This window comes from Chiloscyllium plagiosum, chromosome 9 (genome assembly GCF_004010195.1).
Source record: "Chiloscyllium plagiosum isolate BGI_BamShark_2017 chromosome 9, ASM401019v2, whole genome shotgun sequence".
Classification (NCBI taxonomy): domain Eukaryota; kingdom Metazoa; phylum Chordata; class Chondrichthyes; order Orectolobiformes; family Hemiscylliidae; genus Chiloscyllium; species Chiloscyllium plagiosum.
In genome coordinates, this window is record NC_057718.1 from 102,728,336 (window position 1) to 102,746,526 (window position 18,191).

The following is an 18,191-nucleotide window of genomic DNA, read 5'->3' on the forward strand; positions in this document are numbered from 1 at the left end:
AGAATCAATCTAAATGTCATGACATAGACAGAGAACACAGGGGGCCAACCCCTTCAACATATATTGTCTAGCTATCGCCATTGTTAACAGCTAACCTGAGAATGCAACCTTTTAATAGAACAGGTTTTATGGTTTACACATGAAAGAAGTGAAACTATCACGGTATTCTAACAGATAAAAGGCTTAATAGACAATTTTTCAATGTATAAGTCAGTTACATCACACTGTAAATTTTTGTTATAAATTCTGTGTGTTAGGATCAAGCCCTCCACTATCACCTGATAAAGGAGCGTCGCTCCGAAAGCTAGTGTGCTTCCAATTAAACCTGTTTGGTCTATAGCCTGGTGTTGTGAGATTTTTAACTTTGTATACCCCAGTCCAACACCGGCATCTCCAAATCACCTAGCCTGCACATCCCTGGTTGCTATGGGGCAATTTCTCATGACTAATCCATCCAGCTTGCACATCTCTGGACGTGATGGGGTAATTCCCCCATAGCTAGTCCATGTAACCTGCACATTCCTGAACTCTATGGGCAATTTAGCATAGCGAATCTACCCCAATCTGTGCATCTTTGGTTTCTGGGAAGAAACTGGAGCACCTGGAGGAAACACCCACACAAGTGGGGAAATGTGTAAACTCAACACAGAAGTTGCCTGAGGATGGAATTGAACCTGAGTTCCCTGACCCTGTGAGGCAGCTGCTAACCACTGAGTCACTGTGCCCCTGACAAGTTGTGTGTGCAGTTCCAATCACAGCCACATAGGAAGAATGTGATTGCACCCGAGGGAGTGCAGAGAAGATTTTCCGGGATGTTGCCTGGGATGGAGCATCTCCACTATGAAGAGAGGTTGGATAAGCTCAGGTTATTTTCTTTGGAGCAGAGAAGTAGGGTGGTGGAATTTGATTTGAGGTGTATGGGATTATGAGGGGCACAGACAGACTGAATGGAGAGTTGAAGGAGTCATTGGACTCAACATTAATTCGATATCTCTCTCCTCATTTGCTGCCAGACCTGCTGAGTTTCTCCAGCTCTTTGTTTTTGTGGGTAAAAAGTACCTGTACCCTTTAATTTTAAGATTCAGGAACATGATGCCACAATTAAGGTGGAAGGAAAGGGGATTAGAGGAAAGGTTTTTCCACCAAGAAGTTGGTGGGGATCTGAAATGTGTAAAATATACTTGGATGGACACTTGTTTCATTACATTGAAGGCAATGGGACCAGTGTAGGTAGTTTTGTATTTTTTTTGGGCGTGTATGGATTCACTGGGTCTCTTCTGCATGTATGATTCACAGAGCTGAATTGTTAAGGTGCAGAAGGAGGCCGTTCGAGCCATCGTGTCTCTGTGCCCACAGCGGATATTCCCCATGAGCATTGTGACTTTTATAGAAACCCTCACTTCTATCATGAGATGTGGATGTCTCTTATCAGAACAGACCAGAGAGTTTTCAGAAGAGGAAGTGCCTGTTTTTCCAGACAGGCATGTTACAGCCTTCAGGATCTCAACATTGGGTTCAGCAACTTCAGAGCATGGATGCTGTACTCCATCTTGACTATCAAGGCTCCTTAGCATTTTTTCAAACCCATGACCTCTACCATCTCGAAGGGCAAGGGCAGCAGGCTCATGGGGTGACTACTATCTGCGAGCTCCCCTCCAAGCCATCTTGATTCAGAAATATGTTTATTCCTTCAGTATCATTGGGTCAAAAACTTGGAACTCCCTCACAAATTGCACTGTAGGCAGTGTTCCTGCTAGCTTTTACTTTTGCACAGATATTCAAGTCTATATGAGGCAGCGACTTCTAGAATCTGAATTAAATACTACAAACTATGTCAGCTCACTGATAGTCTTATATAGACCTTTGGAGAGCTTAAGAATGTTGACCATGTGTCACTACACAAACTGGCTACGGTGATTCAAGGAGGCAACTCGCCATCTTAAGGGCAATGAATGCTTACCCAACCAGTGACACCCACTTCCCATAAATGACATGAAAAAGCCTCACCACACTGCCTTATTCGTATGGGCTTGTTCACCACAAAATCAACCTTTTTTGACTCTTCATGCTTACCAGTGATCCCTATCTTATATCTCCATCTACCATCAGCACTGTCCTTGTCTTTTCCTCTGGACGCCCTCATCATCTGCTTCCCTCGTTGTCCCTAACTCTTGACGACAACTTAAAAACCGATGTGTCCAGCTCCCTTCAATCCTGAAGAGGAATCGTTGGACTCAAATGTTAACTTTTTTTTTCGCTGTCCACAGAAACTGCCAGATTTGCTGAATTTCGTCAGCACTTGCAGCTCTTATCTTTGATCTCTAGCATCAGTTAAATTTTTAAGCTTTGTGGAATGCTTTAGCATTGGATGCGTGAGCGAGGGTAATTTTGTCTCTGGAATCAAAACAGCTATTCAAGTCTTTCTGGAATATACAATTTGAGGATTGCTAAAAAGGGACATATTGGAATCTAATTTGAGCAAGAGACCCCAGAGCATTACACTGGGCATTTATATTATTTTGGTTTTGATTTGTTTATTGTCATGTGTATTTTGTTACAAATATAGTGAACAGTGTTGTATAGTGTCACCACTTTCTGGCGCCATCTTAAAAAACAAAGTAAAACCAAAACATGGAATATAAAGGCAGAAAATAAAGAAATAAAGTTCACCTATAAGTTCGTTCTTGTTGAGTGCTCAGCCATGGCCCTGGATCCAGGCTCCTCCACCCCGAGGTTGAGACTGTCACCAGTGCAAAGCAATTGGCTAGGCTTGAGTCCTGCCCAATATTATCTTTAAATCAACACTACCAATACTGATTATCTGGTCATTAACACTTTGTTAACCACCTTTATATTTAAAAAAACAAGAAGAAATATGGATTCTAGTCTGTACTGACACAACTAAAGCAGAGGATAAGATATTTCAATTATTTGTAGTTGTTCAAAACCATAGTGTGGGTAGAGAGCAACTTGGTGGAATAACCCAAAGACATATACTTAATGTGATTGGCTAAAGAAATGGTGATCTGAGGATTTTCGACACAGTGAGCGGGCAGGAGCTGGGATCTGTGATGAAAACAGCTTCAATTATGGGTTTCAAACACGAATCGACAATTACCTGAAGAAGAAAGGTTTGCAGAGCTGCCAGGTGAAGGCAGGCCAGTGGTGCCAGCTAAATCAGGGTTATAGAGCTAATGAGCAAGGACTCTCTTCCTCTTCTGTAACCATTTCTGATTCTGTCACTTTGGAAGGTATCCATATTGAAATGGAATCACACATTGGCCAGACTGGAAAAGGATGGCCAATTTCCTTCTCTAAAGGAGTTTGAAGTAATCACCTACAGAGGTTATGAAGGAAATTTATGAGGATGTTACTCGTAATGGAGAATTTGTCACTGAAGAAAGATCGAATAGGCTGGGATGGTTTATTTGAAATAGTCATGGCTGGAACTCACTGCCTGAAAAGGTAGTGGAGATAGAAACTGTTATTGCATTTTAAAAAAATAAATCTAATGTGCTACTGAGCCACATTACCACACAGAACCACAGTTCAAGATCAAGAAGGAATGTTTAAGCTGGATAGCTCTGTGAACACCTCCTGTTGTGTAAATATTTCTTTGGTTGTTAGTGAACCAGATCAGATCTTACTACAATCTCTTAATCACTTGGTTGCCACTACTGATATCAGCTTTTAATTCCAAATTCAATTTAATTCACTGCTTTCGATTTTAATTTGGCAAATTTAAAAGTTAAAGAGCATATCTATTTTTATACATGAAGTCTCATAGCCACTCTGTCTCAAAAATATTTGATAAAGGTAATGGTAACGTACTTTGTAACAGATTATCATACTTTTAGTGAGAGCTTTTGTATGCAGGGTAATGTCCCTCTCTCTGGGTCAGAAGACATGGGTTCAAGGCCCACCTACTACAGAGATGTACCATAACATCTCTGAAAAAGTTGATCTGAAAATACATTTAAACTGATCGCTGATCTCCAGTATGGCAAATCTAAGTTTCTTGGATGGTTTAACACTATGAAGTTGATTTTGGCCTCTTGAAAAGTGAGGGATTCTCAGCTGGCTGTAAGCTTTATTGTATTTGAATGCCTGAGTGTTTTGTTTCTAAGGTGAATTTTAAAGTGGAACAGGTCATGTACCTCTGGTTTCCTGATGAAGGGCTTATGCTTGAAAAGTGGATTCTCCTGCTTCCTTGGATGCTGCCTGACCTGCTCTGCTTTTCCACTACCATACACTCGACAGGTGCCTAAGGTTTCAAAGCTGAGACTGGTTCATTGACTAGAAGTTGCTCTTAGAACATAGAACATTACAGCGCAGTACATCCCCTTCACCCCTTGATGTTGCTTCGACCTGTGAAACTAATCTGAAGCCCCCCCAACTTATACTATTCCATTCTCGTCCATATGCCTATCCAATGACCATTTAAATGCCCTTAAAGTTGACTGGTGTACTACTGTTGCAGGCAGGGTGTTCCACGCCCTTACTGCTCTGACTAAAGAAACTACCTCTGACATTTGACCGATATCTATCACCCCTCAATTTAAACCCCTCGTGCTAGCCATCGCCAGAGGAAAAAGGCTCTCACTGTCCATCCTATCTAAGCCTTTGAATATCTTGTATGTCTCAATTAAATCATCTCTCAACCTTCTTTCTAATGAAAACAGCCTCAAGTCCCTCAGCCTTTCCTCCTAAGACCTTCCTTCCATACCAGGCAACATCCTAATAAATCTCCTCTGCACCCTTCCAAGGCTTCCACATCCTTCCTATAAATGCGGTGACCAGAACTGTACACAATATTCTAAATGTGACCGCACTAGAGTTTTGTACAGTTGCAGCGTGATCTCATAGTTTCGAAACTCAATCCCTCTACCAATAAAAGCTAACACACCCAATGCCCTCTTAACCCTATCAACTTGGGTGGCAACTTTCAAGGGTCTATGTATCTAGACACTGAGCTCTCTCTGCTCATCTACACTACCAAGAATATCTCTGGAACTATAGAAAAGGCCCAACAGGGTGACCTCTCCTTTCCTGTTTCTAATGTCAACCCATATTACCCTAGTAGACGAGTCCTCAAATGGCCTTTCTGCCACCGTAATACTGTCCTTGACGAACAATGCCACACCTACCCCTCTTTTACTGTGTTCTCTGTTCTTACTGAAACATCTAAATCATGGAATCTGCAACAACCATTCGTGTCCCTGCTGTACCCATGTCTTCAAAATGGCCACAGCAAGGAAGTCCCAGCTACCAACCCATGCTGCAAGTTCACCCACTTTATTCCGGATGCTCCTGGCATTGAAATAGACACACTTCAAACCACCTTCCTGCTTGCTAGTGAACTCTTTCAATCTTGAAACCTCATTTCTGACCTCACTACTCTCAACCTCCTGGACCCTGGATCTACAATTTGGGTTCTAATCCCGCTGCTGAATTTGTTTAAACCCTTCCAAAGAACATTAGCAAATTTCCCCCCAAGCACATTGGTACCCCTCTGGTTCAGGTGTAGACCATCTGATTTGTAGAGATCCCACCTACCCCAGAATGAGCCACAATTATCCAGGTATCTGAAACCCTCCCTCCTACAGCATCCCTGTAGCCACGTCTTTAACTCCTCTCTTTCTCCCTATTCCTCACCTCGCTAGCATGTGGTACGGGCAACGCACCAGAGATAACAACTCTATTTATTCTAGCACTAAGCTTCCACCATAGCACCCTGAATTTCTGCCTTAAGTCCCCATCCCTTTTTCTACCTAAGTAATCAGTACTTGTGTGGACTTGGGGCTGCTCTCACTCCCTCTCAAGCATCCCAAAAACATGATCCGAGACATCATGAATCCTGGCACCTGGGAGGCAATGCACCTGTCATCTCGATTTTCCCCCCCCCCTCGGTTGAAGCAAAACACTCCAAGACACCATATAGTTTTACCTCCTTCAACTTTATTCCGGGCCTCAGAGGGAGAGAGAATGGTCGCCCATGTGCACAGAGATATGAGTTCTCGGTCTTCTCTTGAACACCAGTTTCTTAATGAATTATGTGGTCATTTACAGGGAGGATTAGCCAGATAAGGTGACATATGTATTGATTGGGTTACTGTTACAATCAGCGAGTCTCAATTGTAGAGATTAAGCCTTCTGCTGTTACACAATGAATGTTCTTAACCTTGTTAACTGGCTTCACATAATGAATACTTTTCACCTTGTTCACTGACTTGACATACTGAATGCTTCTTCATCTTGTTAAATGGCTCTACATCTTGTTAACCCACTACCCTTGCCTCCGGTGCCTCATTGTTTACTGCAAGTTCTTATCTGATCTGAGTCATGCTTAGCTGAACGTTTGTTTCTCAAAACGTAACCCTTTCCCTACCTGCTCATACCCTATACACTTTCTCACACCAACCATGAGTCTCTCTCGTTCCCATAGGACCTCCTATCAGTTCCCCTAAATATGAAGTCCCCAATGGCTCGTGCTCTGTTCATCTCCCCTCTTCCCTTCTAAACAATAGGGACAGACTCTGTGCCAGAGACCTATACCCCATGGCTTACCCCTGGTAAATTGTCCCCCCTCCCCCACCCACTTAGTATCCAAATCGGAATGGCTTTTGGTAGAATTGAGTGCAAAACAGCTTTAACTGATTCTTAAAAGCAGGCAATGCTATCTCACCATGTGGCTTTTCACATGTGCAATGTAGTTTCCAAGCGAGAAGGTAGTGATCATCTTGATTAACACACCCTGAGGCTTTGTAACACTGTTTTTGTTTTTAAAATAATCCATTCAATCTGATAATAACATTTGGATTGCTTTCAGTGAAGACCATTGATCGGTCCTGAATGGTTTTTGTTCCAACTTGAGGTATGGTGGTTTGTCTAATCCATGAGAAGTCAAGTGATCTTGCATCACTAGGTTTTTTTGTTCTGACTTTTGAAACTTAACACTAGTGTGTTCCAAATAGGGCAAAGTGATATTGGACGTAATTAATGAGAGTTGTTTGAAAAAATTACATCTATGTAATACAGTTTGTTTTTGGGGTGACAAGGTAGCTCAGTGGTTAGCACTGCTGCCTCACGGGACCTGGGTTCATTTCCAGCCTTGGACGACTGGTTTGTGTGGAATTTGCTCATTCTCCCTACGTCTGCATGGGTTTCCTTTGGGTGCTCCAGTTTCCTCCCACAGTCTAAAACTGTGTAGGTTTGGTAGGTTAGCCATGGGAAAAGCAGGGATGGGGGCTGGGTCTGGGTACGTTGCTTTTTGGTGGGTCAGTGTGGACTTGATGGGCCGAATGGCCTGCTTCCACATTGTAAGGATTTTATAATTGGAATACATTGAACATAATGCAGTGTCCCAAGATGCTATGGAATGATATTTGTAAAATAATATTTGATACTGAGTTACACAAGTAGAATTTAGATCAGATGACCAAAAGCATGGGTAGAGAAGTAGGCTTTAGGAAAGAAAATGAGGTGAAGAGATGTAGGGGCCTAAGCAGTTGCAATTATGGTCATTGCTAGTTAAGTCTTTAAAGGTGGGAATTAAAAAGTAACTGGAAGGTTATGCATGAGGTTACAGAAAGGTAAGAAAAAGACAGTGAGCGATTCGAAAATGGGATTCACCAGGATATTGCCTGGAATGGAGCGTTTTAGCTATGGAGAGAGAGGCTGGATGAACTTATTTTCTTTGGAACAGAGGAAGTTGAGAGGGGACCTAATAGAGGTATATAAGATTGTCTGGTACGGACAAGGTGGATAGAAAGCAGCTGCTCCCTTAGCTGAAGGATCAGTCACATAAGGCCGCACTTTTAAAGTGAAAGTGAGGACAGCAGATGCTGGAGATCAGAGCTTAAAAATGTGTTGCTGGAAAAGTGCAGCAGGTCAGGCAGCATCAAAGGAACAGGAGAATCGACGTTTCGGGCATAAGCCCTTCTTCAGGAATCATTCCTGAAGAAGGGCTTATGCCCGAAACGTCGATTCTCCTGTTCCTTTGATGCTGCCTGACCCGCTGCACTTTTCCAGCAACACATTTTTAAGCTCACACTTTTAAGGTGGAAGGGAGGAGGTTTGAGGATTTTTTTTTTTCAAACCCAGTGTATGGTATGGTCTGGAATGCACTGCCTGGGATGATAGTTGAGGTGGGTAACCTTTTTTAAAAAAAAATACTTGAATGAGCACTTGAATTGTCCTAACAGCATTCAAGACTTTGGGCCCAGTTTTGGAAAGAGAGACTGGTGTAGATTTAACATAGTTTTGGTGGAACAGATTTAGTGGGCCAAAGGGCCTCTTCCAGACTGTGTGATTCCGTGACAACTTTAAAATAAAGAACCTACTTCACTGTGAACCACTGTAGGTCAGCGAACCAAAGGGCTAATTGGGAAAAGGACTTGCTGCAAGTTCATGTTGGGCATGCGCAGTTTTGAATGAACTCAAGTTATTGGAGGGTATAATGTGGAAGACTAGCTAGGAATCATTGGTGTGATCTTGCAGGGAATGGGTGAGGTTTCCAGCAACAAATAATCAGATAGGGGTACAATCGAGTCACAATATGGAAGTAGGAATTGGCGGTCTTGGTACAAAGATGAGATCTGAAGCTCCTTTAGGATTCAAATGTGGTGCTATGATCGTGGACGTACTGTCTTAAGCTCAGACTGTTGCCAAGGAGGCAATAGTTCGGCAGCAGAGTAGTTCTTCCAATGTTTAACTGGCACGTTCTCATCTAGCACTGGATATCAGACAAGTAAACTGCTAATTTCATGACGGTGAAGAAGTCGAGGGAGGTGACAGTGAGGTAGAGCTGTCTGTGCCTTCAAATGTTGCCAAGAGGGGCAGCACGTTGATGAAAAATTGGCAGTGGATGTGTGCAAAAATAATTTGTTGAAGGACAGTAAAGGTAACAGAATGGGAATTACAAAGTGAAGCCATGGCAGGTAATTGTCTTGTTGCAGGTAGATAAGAATAGAACTACATGACAGCAGTTCCACCCAGCTGGACAGTGGTGGGAAGATATTCAAGGAGCATGGTGTAGTCAAAGGTTGCAGACAGGATGAGAAGGGCATGTTTTCCTTTGTTGCAGTCACATAGAATAGCATAGGTGACTTTGAGAGCCGTCTAGCACTTGCTCAGAGGACATATGCTTAAAATAAAAGAAAACTAACACTAGGATAAAATAATAAATTTTGTGGTAATGGAAATTGCTGAGTATTTTATGCAACCTTGGAGAGATGATACAGCTGATGTATTGGTTAAAAGCTCTGCTCATAAAATGGCACTCAATAACACTTAATGAAAAAAAAATAAAATTACTGCTGGCGTTGTAATTCAAGTTCTGTCCTTATCCTGATGTATCAGCATTTGGCTAAGTTTCTCTGTCTTTTAATAAATGTGCATATATTTTTCTAGGGCTTTGCCTCAATTTTTCACAATGACCTCGGATTTACTACACAGCTTTGGAGAGCATTCAGTGCAATTACTGGAAAATGCCAAGATTTGTTGTTTTTGGGTTGAACTTGCAGATACTGAAGTAGAGTTGCAGCCAAGTTCTTATGTCGATCCAAACTTAAGCTGAGAAAATAGTTCAGAATAGATAAATGCCTGTCCTAATGCGAGAAACATTTCTGTGTGTTTGCTGTTTCATCGTGGACAATCTATTACATTCTACAGGTTCCGTAAACCTCTCTGTTGTGCAAGATAAGCTTCAGTGTTTTAACTCTGAAATGTTGCTGCAGTCTGCGGTGTTATTGCGTTTTTCATTGAGCGCACTGCAATTTTATTTTCCTGAAGAGTTTCTCTTTCTCTGGCCAAGTTCTTGAGGTTGGCCGCTGTCACTTAGTGTGCTGCTCCAATTGGAGATTTAGAACCAATCTGGTTTTGTTTTGCCTTTAATAAAACCTGTTTTCTCTTTTGTTTTTTCATCAAAATACGGGTCTAATTTAAACTGAGGTGCACAAAAAAGGTCCTTTGAATGTCTGCAGTACAGAGAATAATCCTGTCTGGTGGTAAAATTGATTTCTTTTTTGTGTGCTGGCTTCATGAGTTTTTCTTCACTACAATGGTAAGGTAGCCAGTTTAAAAATTAAACTATGCCATGTACCTTTGGTGAATCTAGTTTAATCATTTTAATGTAAAATCCTAGTGTTTTAAAGCTCCTTCAAGCATCTTGACAACCCTTTCCCTATGCTCTGAAATACCACATGAAAGGTCTTTTGTTGGTGGTCAGAGCATGTGGAGTCATGAACCAATTAACAGAATACATTGAAAAATGCCTTGAAATTTTAACGTAAGAGCAGAAGTAGGCCATTCAGCCCCTCCAGGCTGCTGTGTCAGCCAAATTGTAGTGTTAAATGTAATGGCTGTGACTTTGATCAGTCCACCAACCAGACAGCTGGAGGTAACCCCATCACAGCCAGACAGGTGCTAGCATGCCTTATAGTCAGAGTCATACACCTTCAGTCCAACTCGTCCATGCCAACCAGGTATCCTAAACTGAGCATTTGCCTGCCTTTGGCTCATATTCCTCTAAATCTTCCTATTCATATCCTTGTCCACAACCCTCCTTACCACTTCCTCTGGCAGCTCATTCCACATATGAACCACCCTGTGTGAAAAAGTTGTGCCTCCGGTCCCTTTTAAATCTTTCCCTTCTCACCTTAAACCTTTACTATATAGTTTTGGATTCCCTTTTCTTTGAAAAAAGACCTTGGCTATTCACTTTATCTGTGCCTCTCATGATTTTATAAACCTCTACAAGGTCATCCCTCAGCCTCTAACATCTAGGGAAAAAGTCCTTGCCTATCTAGCCTTTGCTTACAACTCAAACGCTCCTAGTCCCGTCAACATTCTTATAATTTTTGATTCTGTTTAACAATCTATGTGGTATTCTAAAAGTGCCTCACCAATATCGTGTACAGTCGCAACGTGATGTCCCAACTCCTATACTCAGCTCTGACTAGCTTCACCACCCTGTCTACCTGTATACCACAAAATGGAGCAACAGTACAATCAGTACTTTTGATTCCAAGTATTGATATTTTTTTGTTGGTTTTTCACTCTGTGGAAGAAGCTGCCCTTAGATAGCCATCTTTGTTATATTTTGGTGGGGAAATAACATGAACATGTGCTTTCAGGACCTATTGCAATATGGAATTACCAAACCAAATGCCTACTCAAGAATGCAATGAGAAATCCTTTCTCTAAATAAACAGGAACACAGTGAATGATCCTTATTCTAAATAAGCAGGGACGTAATGAGTAACCTTTACTTTAAATACTTGGGAATAGAGAGAAACCCTCTTCCACAAAAGAAACAGCAACACAGTGAGTAACCCTAACTCTAAATAAACAGGAACACAGAGGGAAAAACAGGCTGCAAGTAAGAAGGGTCACAAGAGTAACATCTACTCTAAGGAACCAGGGACAGTGAAAAATCCTTGTTCTAACTAAACATGAATACAGAGTATAACACTTGCTCTAAATCAGCAAGAACAGGAAAGGCAGACCTTGCTCTTAAAAAAACAGCAATACAAAGTAACCATTACTTTAAATGAACTGAAACACAATGACAGACCCTTGCTTTAAGTAATTACAACAACAAAGACAATAAGGTTTACTTGAAATGAGCAGGAACATAGTAAGTAGCTCTTCCTTTAAATAAAGAGGAACACAGTGAGTAACCCTTAGTCTAAATAACGAACAAGAACAAAAAAACTTACAGCACAGGACCAGGCCCTTCAGCCCTCCAAGCCTGCGCTGATCCAGATCCTCTATCTAAACCTGTCACTTATTTTCTAAGGATTTGTATCCCTCTGCCCCCTGCCCATTCATGTATCTGTCTAGATACGTCCTAAATGATGCTATTGTGCCCGCCTCTACCACCTCCGCTGGCAATGTGTTCCAGGCACCCACGATTCTTTGCGTAAAGAACTTGCCATGCATATCTCCCCTAAACTTATTCCCCCTCACTTTGAACTCATGACCTGCCTAAATTGTCAGGCTGCTATCCAACATCTGGTACTACATGAACAGACATTTCCTCCAGTTAAATACAGGGACGACAAATATCATTACTCCCAGTCCCAGCTCCAGACTCTGTTCCTTAGCTATTGAAACTCAGTCCCTCTCCCTAGCAGCAACCTGGGTTGAAACCTGTCTGTTTGTAATGCATTTAATCCTAAAATGAACTACTGGCCTCACATCTATGCCATTATTAAGCTCACCTCTCTCTACCTCCCTAACATTGCTTGGTCTCTCTCTCTCTCCTGCTGAAGCCTGCATTCATGTCTTTGTATCTAAATTCAGTGATTCCCTAATACATCTGGCTATTTTCTCAAGCTCTACTGGATTAGAAAAAGAGTTTGTGACAGAACAGTAGAAATTAGGATAATTAATCAAACATTTACGATTGCCAGGCAGACTTGGAAAGTGTTTTATAAGGTGGTGTAACATGAACTTAATTTAAATATCTCTCCTAATGTTCATCGATCACAAATAGAGTTCAAAGCATTTGTAATTGTTACCAACACCTTAAAATTTAATTTTTCACAAGCTACAGATTTATGGAATAATTTCATGCTCCAGGCATTCAGTTGACTGGATTTTGAGAGAATTTGAGAGTCAGTAGTAAATGCTGTGTTCGTTTGATTTGACCTTTTTCTTCTATTTGTTCATTGTGTGTTGGCTTTGCTGAGAGTATCAGCATTTATTGCCCATCCCTAATTGCCCTTGATGATGGTGGCGGCAGCTTGCCTTCATGAGCTGCTGCAGTACATGTTGTAGGTGCACCTCAGTGCTGCTAGGGATGAGGTTCCATGGATTTAAACTGGAAGCAACAGTGGTATAGTTCCTGGGCAGAATATTGTATAGCTTGCAAGGATCGGTGTACCCATTCAACTGATGCCATTGTTTGTCTGTTTTGCAGAGATCACAGATTTCGAGCATTCTTATTTTGCTAGCAAGGTGGTTTTGTTGAATATCCACCCAGAACTTTGTGCTGCATGGAAGAGCACAGGCATGTGCAAGCGAATGTATAATCTGTGATATCATAAACTAGAATATACGGGTTTGGAAATCAAATACTGTTTTGAATCAAGCAAGAAAAAGTGCTCTTTGTTCTGCTCTTCAAGTGAAATCTGAATTGTTTGCTTTCTGGCATTAAAGTTAGTTTCAGTATAAAATGACCTTGTATGATTTTATTTTTCCCTCTCTTTCAGTTGGGCCCTCTTGAACAAGCCAAGTTAGATTTGGCCTCTGCTTATGCATTGAATTCTATGTTTTGGAGTAAGTATTGCTGATCTCTTCTGTGGCTGGTGGATATTATAATTTTTTTTTTGAAGGCATATTGTAATAAGTTGTTTCTTTTTGCTCCTTAGTATATCTCATTACACAAGGAATCAATCCTAAAGAACATGCAGTCAAACAGGAATTGGTAAGTAGCCTGTCCGTGATCACCATTTGGGTCACTGTGAATCGTCAGAAAGATCTCCATTAACACTCTAGCATGTTGCTGACTGTACTATCTCACTACTGTATCACTATTCCAAGCTTCAAAACTATACAGTAGACTGACTTTCTATTGTTGTTACAGTTTTTCAGCATTTGTTTTTGAACAGAATGAGCTGAGTCAAGGATGCATCTAGTTTCTGCTGTCTTGTGAAGTCCTAGAAAATTACGTCTTTTGGAAAGCATTCTTTAAGTATTTCTAAAGTACGTATAACAGCTCATTGCAGTAATACATGAAGCATAATTTTGGACAATTTTCATTATTGTGATACATCCGAAATAGGACCAGGGGTCATCCATAAGCCTGCTCCACCATTCAATGTGATCATGGCTCATCTGATTGTAGCCCCAGCTCCACTTTCCAGCCTACATCTGATAACATTTTTGCTTCACTGTCAATGCTTTCAACTTTACCTTCATATCAAATGTGCAGACGATTTGTAACCTGCTTATTCCAGTTGTGAAATTTACAATAACTTATGGTCTGACACTTGAGTAATAAGATCTATGCAAGGTATCTCTGAACATTCACTAGATTTCTTTCGCACATTTTATGTCTGATGTGTGTATAGTAACATTTATCACTCTTTTATGTCTCGTATGGAGGGTGGGAAAGAAATGTAATTATTTTAACAGTTTAGAATGACCCAGGCGTCTCATATTGGATTTGAGATAAATCCCATCTCAACATCATGAGCTGCTGTGGTGTGGGAGCCATGATTACATACTGGATTGATACGTTTTATTGCTCAGATTCTTAACATTTTGCAATAGCAAGAAAAGTTCTAAGCAAATCATTGTGAAGGGACATAAAAGTTAATCTAGCACATGCTCTATTTATTTGATTCAGAAATTCCAGTCTTGCATAAATAACTCACATGGTGCCACGCGAGTGGCTAGAGTGATGTACGTGGGTTGGAGCCAGATCTTAATAAAAAGTAAATTTAACTCCCCAGAGTTATGAGAGGGAGTACAACTGATCTGAAAATATGATCCTAAGAAGAATTACTTGTGGCATGCTTTGAGTACTAAATATTAGGAAGTACTTTAATAATTCATTGACCAACGTTATTGTTTATAACTAGCGCACTGTTACTGTGAGTTTCTGTCCCTTAACTTGAGTTATCTTCAAATGTTTAATGGAGAATACTTAAAATAGTGAGAGAGCATCTCCCTGGACATTTCATATGTTCCCAGACAGAAATGACTAATCCATTCTTTTTACCTTTGCGGCCTCAGATCTTTGTGACTCTCCGCTTTTGCATCATCCTAGAATGATTGACTGATTCCCAATAATCTGCTTCCAGATAAGGAGAGTGACATTGTGCTAATCTAAATGTGCTGTCACACTTGATAACCGTGCTGTGAACAGAAAATTAATGCCAAAGTGACTAGACTAGGAACCAAGTCAGTAACTGGACTGCTCCCAGTTTTTGAATCTGTCTGGATGTTTCTGCTGTGATGTAACTTTCAGCAATATTCTTTGTGAAAACTGAGTAAGATGCCTCATTGGAGGTTAAACTGTAAAATGGGAAATAAGGGTGGGGAGGGTAATGGGATTAATCATAGCATTTTATCTGGTGCCTTTTCATGATTCAGATGTCATAGTGTTTTACAATCAATGGATACTTCTGAAGTTTAATTGCTGTTGTAATGCAGGGAAATGAGTAATCATCTGTATTGCACGTCCCACTGGGAATAATGAAATAGAATAGTTTATGTAATTGTTTTAAAGGAACGTCGATGGTCAGGGCACTGAAAAACTTAATTGCGCCTTACGGTAATATATGGAACGGTCTATCCACCTTTCGATTAATAGGTCGATGGGCCGAATGGCATAATTCAGCTCTTAGAATTTACGGTCATCTTTCATGGGATGTGAATACCTCTAGCTAGCAGATGTTGCCCATCGTGAATAGCTGATGAGCTGAGTAGCTAGCCCCCATTTCAGAGGGCATTTAAGATTCAACCACATTACTATAGATCTGGAGTCACATGTAAGGCACACCAGGTGGGGTTAATAGGTTTCCTTTCTTAATCTGTATTAGTGAGCCCCGAATAAGTTTCTATGCCAATTGATAGCTTTATGATCACCTGCTAGCTTTTAATTCCAGATTTTATTAGTTGAATTTAAATTCCACTAGTTGTTGTGGTAGTATTTGTATCTTTATCCCACACTATTTACCTGGGCCTCTAGATTACTCATCCAGTGCTGTTACCACCATCTCCCTTATGGAGCAGATGGGGCCATCTTTTATTGGCTTAGATTGAGAGGCAGTACATCCAACAGTGCAGCAATCACCCCATGCTGCGTGAATGTGAGGCAAGTTTCGGTCTATTCTTGATCTGTGTACTCATATTTCTACTTCAGTGTTTGAACCTGCAATCTTCTAACATTTACCTGAGGAAGAGCTGATCCAAATCCAGTCCTTAAAGCAATACAGTTTTTAAAACTTACATTCTCATCCTCCCTCAATACTGAGAAAGCTTGCCTGAGAATTGGAAGAAAGTGAGGATTGCAGATGCTGGAGTTCAGTGTCGATTGTGTGTTGCTGGAAAAGCACAGCAGGTGAGGCAGCATCCGAGGACCAGGAGAATCAACGTTTCGGAGAGAGAGTATCCATATATCTACCTGTTGAATTTCCCAGTTTAAGACTGAACTAAAACTGCTCTGCTCTGCTCAGCTCAGCTAGAGAACTGACCACTCCCCTTCCATTATACAGGTCACTTCTAACCACTTTGGCCTGAAGTCTCATCTGTTTACATACAAACAAAAGACCTCTCAAAATCCTTTTCATCTCTGTACCAAACCAGACTGATCGGAGCCCAACCCGGTTTATTGACCCTCTGAAGAAAATCAAGGACAGAGTCTCCTTGAGCCAAGGAACAGCTTTTAGAAAAAAAGACTAGTTTTGTGATGAGCTTTTAACTGTCCTCTGAAATGACCAAGCAAACCACTTAGTTCAATTGTAATTCAGTTGTGACTGTAGTCAGTGGACATACCTTGACATTGAGAGTCATTGTTTGAACTGCTCTACAGCTGCAGCCTGGATAGTCACGCAGTCCCTACTGATACCAAAACAGAAAGCACTGAAGAAGCTCTAAGTCTGGCAGCATCTATAGAAAGAACAACCAGCATTAACGTTTTGAGTCCTGTGACCCTACTGATGTTGGATGGCTGCTAACTGGTAAAGGCTAAGTCTAAAAAAAGCTTTGACTACCCACTATGAACATCAAAGATCAACACAGCTGAACAAGCAGAGAGGTTTGTGATGACAGTGTGGTTTCTGGGGAATGTTTTGTCCTTCTAATCTTCCTCTATAGATCCTCAGTTTTTATTCCTCATTGTGGAGCTTTTATGCACATAAGGTGGGTGAGGGCAGCAAGCCGCATGTCATTTGCCTGTTTGCAGTCGCTCCCCCTGATGTAGAGGGAGCAATGGTGTGCAGGATTGGGAGCTGGGGGAGTTGGTTTGGCCACAGAATGCCTGTGATGGGGTCCTAAGCTGAATGTGACATGAAAGCTAGAGACTTTCAGAATCTAAAATGTTTTGTTGCTGTCAACAAATGTAAGATTGTAATTATGTCAATTTAGGTAGTGAACTATATTGAAAACTGGACACCATCTCTTGCCAACTTTTCAGTCATTTTTATCCAACTATGAAGTCAGCAGTTTTCAGTGAAATTTACACAGCAAAATTGATGTTAGCTGTTCATATAGATTTTTTTTTAATTGGGAGTTCTGTATAGCATGTAATATTTTGGGCATTTTTATATTTCTTTATTTGCTGTGATGTCTTACAACAAGCTGCAGTTTTCTTTTCTTTAGGGTCTGGTGCCACTGGCAGGGTCAGATTTGTTGTTTGTTAAGCAAAAGTGAGGACTGCAGATGCTGGAAACCAGAGTTTTAGATTAGAGCGGTGCTGCAAAATCCCTTCATCAGGAATAGATCCTGCTCCTCGGATGCTTTGTTGTCTGTTGTTAGTTCAATTGAACTAAGTGGTTTACTCGGTCATTTCAGAGAGCAGTTAAAAGTCAACCACATAGCTGTGGATCTTGAGTCACATGTAGTCCACATCATGTAAGGATGTCAAATTTCCTTTCCTAAAAGGTATCAATGAACTAGATGGGGTTTTTACAACAACCCAACAATATACAACAATGGCTTCAAGGTCACCATGGCTGAGACGAGTGTTGAAGTCTATTTTATTTAATTGAAATTCCAACCTGTTGGGATTTAACCCTATTATCCCAGAACATTAGCTTGGATCTCTGGATCACTAGAACAGTAAAATTACTACCATATCATCTTAAATTATGGGAAATAAGTAAATATCAGTAATGAGCTAGGTGTTATTCCTTCATACTTTCCATTCTTTTTAAAATAACAAACTATTTTCTGAGGAAAGGAGGAGGGCTTTGCAAGTAGTCTTCTCAAACTACCAATCACTGTATAGGTTGGACCTCATTTGCAAATTATTGAAACTTCAAATCTATGGAGTTTTCAATGGAACGGAATTCTGAACATGTTTGTTAGTATGAAGAGAATCTGAACTGTATGGCCCAAGTGTGTTCAAGTGTTACGTCATTGGGTAAACCTCTCTGCTAATTTAAAACCAGCAATACCGAAAAGGTTTATCCCATGCAGTAATCTGAGAATTTGAGAGGCCAAGAACTAGTTAAAGT

At 40.9% G+C, this 18,191-nt stretch overlaps 1 protein-coding gene across 1 annotated transcript in view; it reads left to right on the forward strand.

Moving 5' to 3' along the window:
• The window catches only part of c1d (C1D nuclear receptor corepressor), a 31,175-nt gene that overhangs the window by 1,042 nt on the left and 11,942 nt on the right, over positions 1–18,191 (forward strand). The window contains exons 2-3 of the mRNA XM_043696671.1: positions 13,218–13,284; positions 13,377–13,432. Of these exons, the coding sequence (XP_043552606.1) occupies positions 13,218–13,284; positions 13,377–13,432 (123 nt within the window). The remainder of the gene's footprint in view (positions 1–13,217; positions 13,285–13,376; positions 13,433–18,191) is intronic.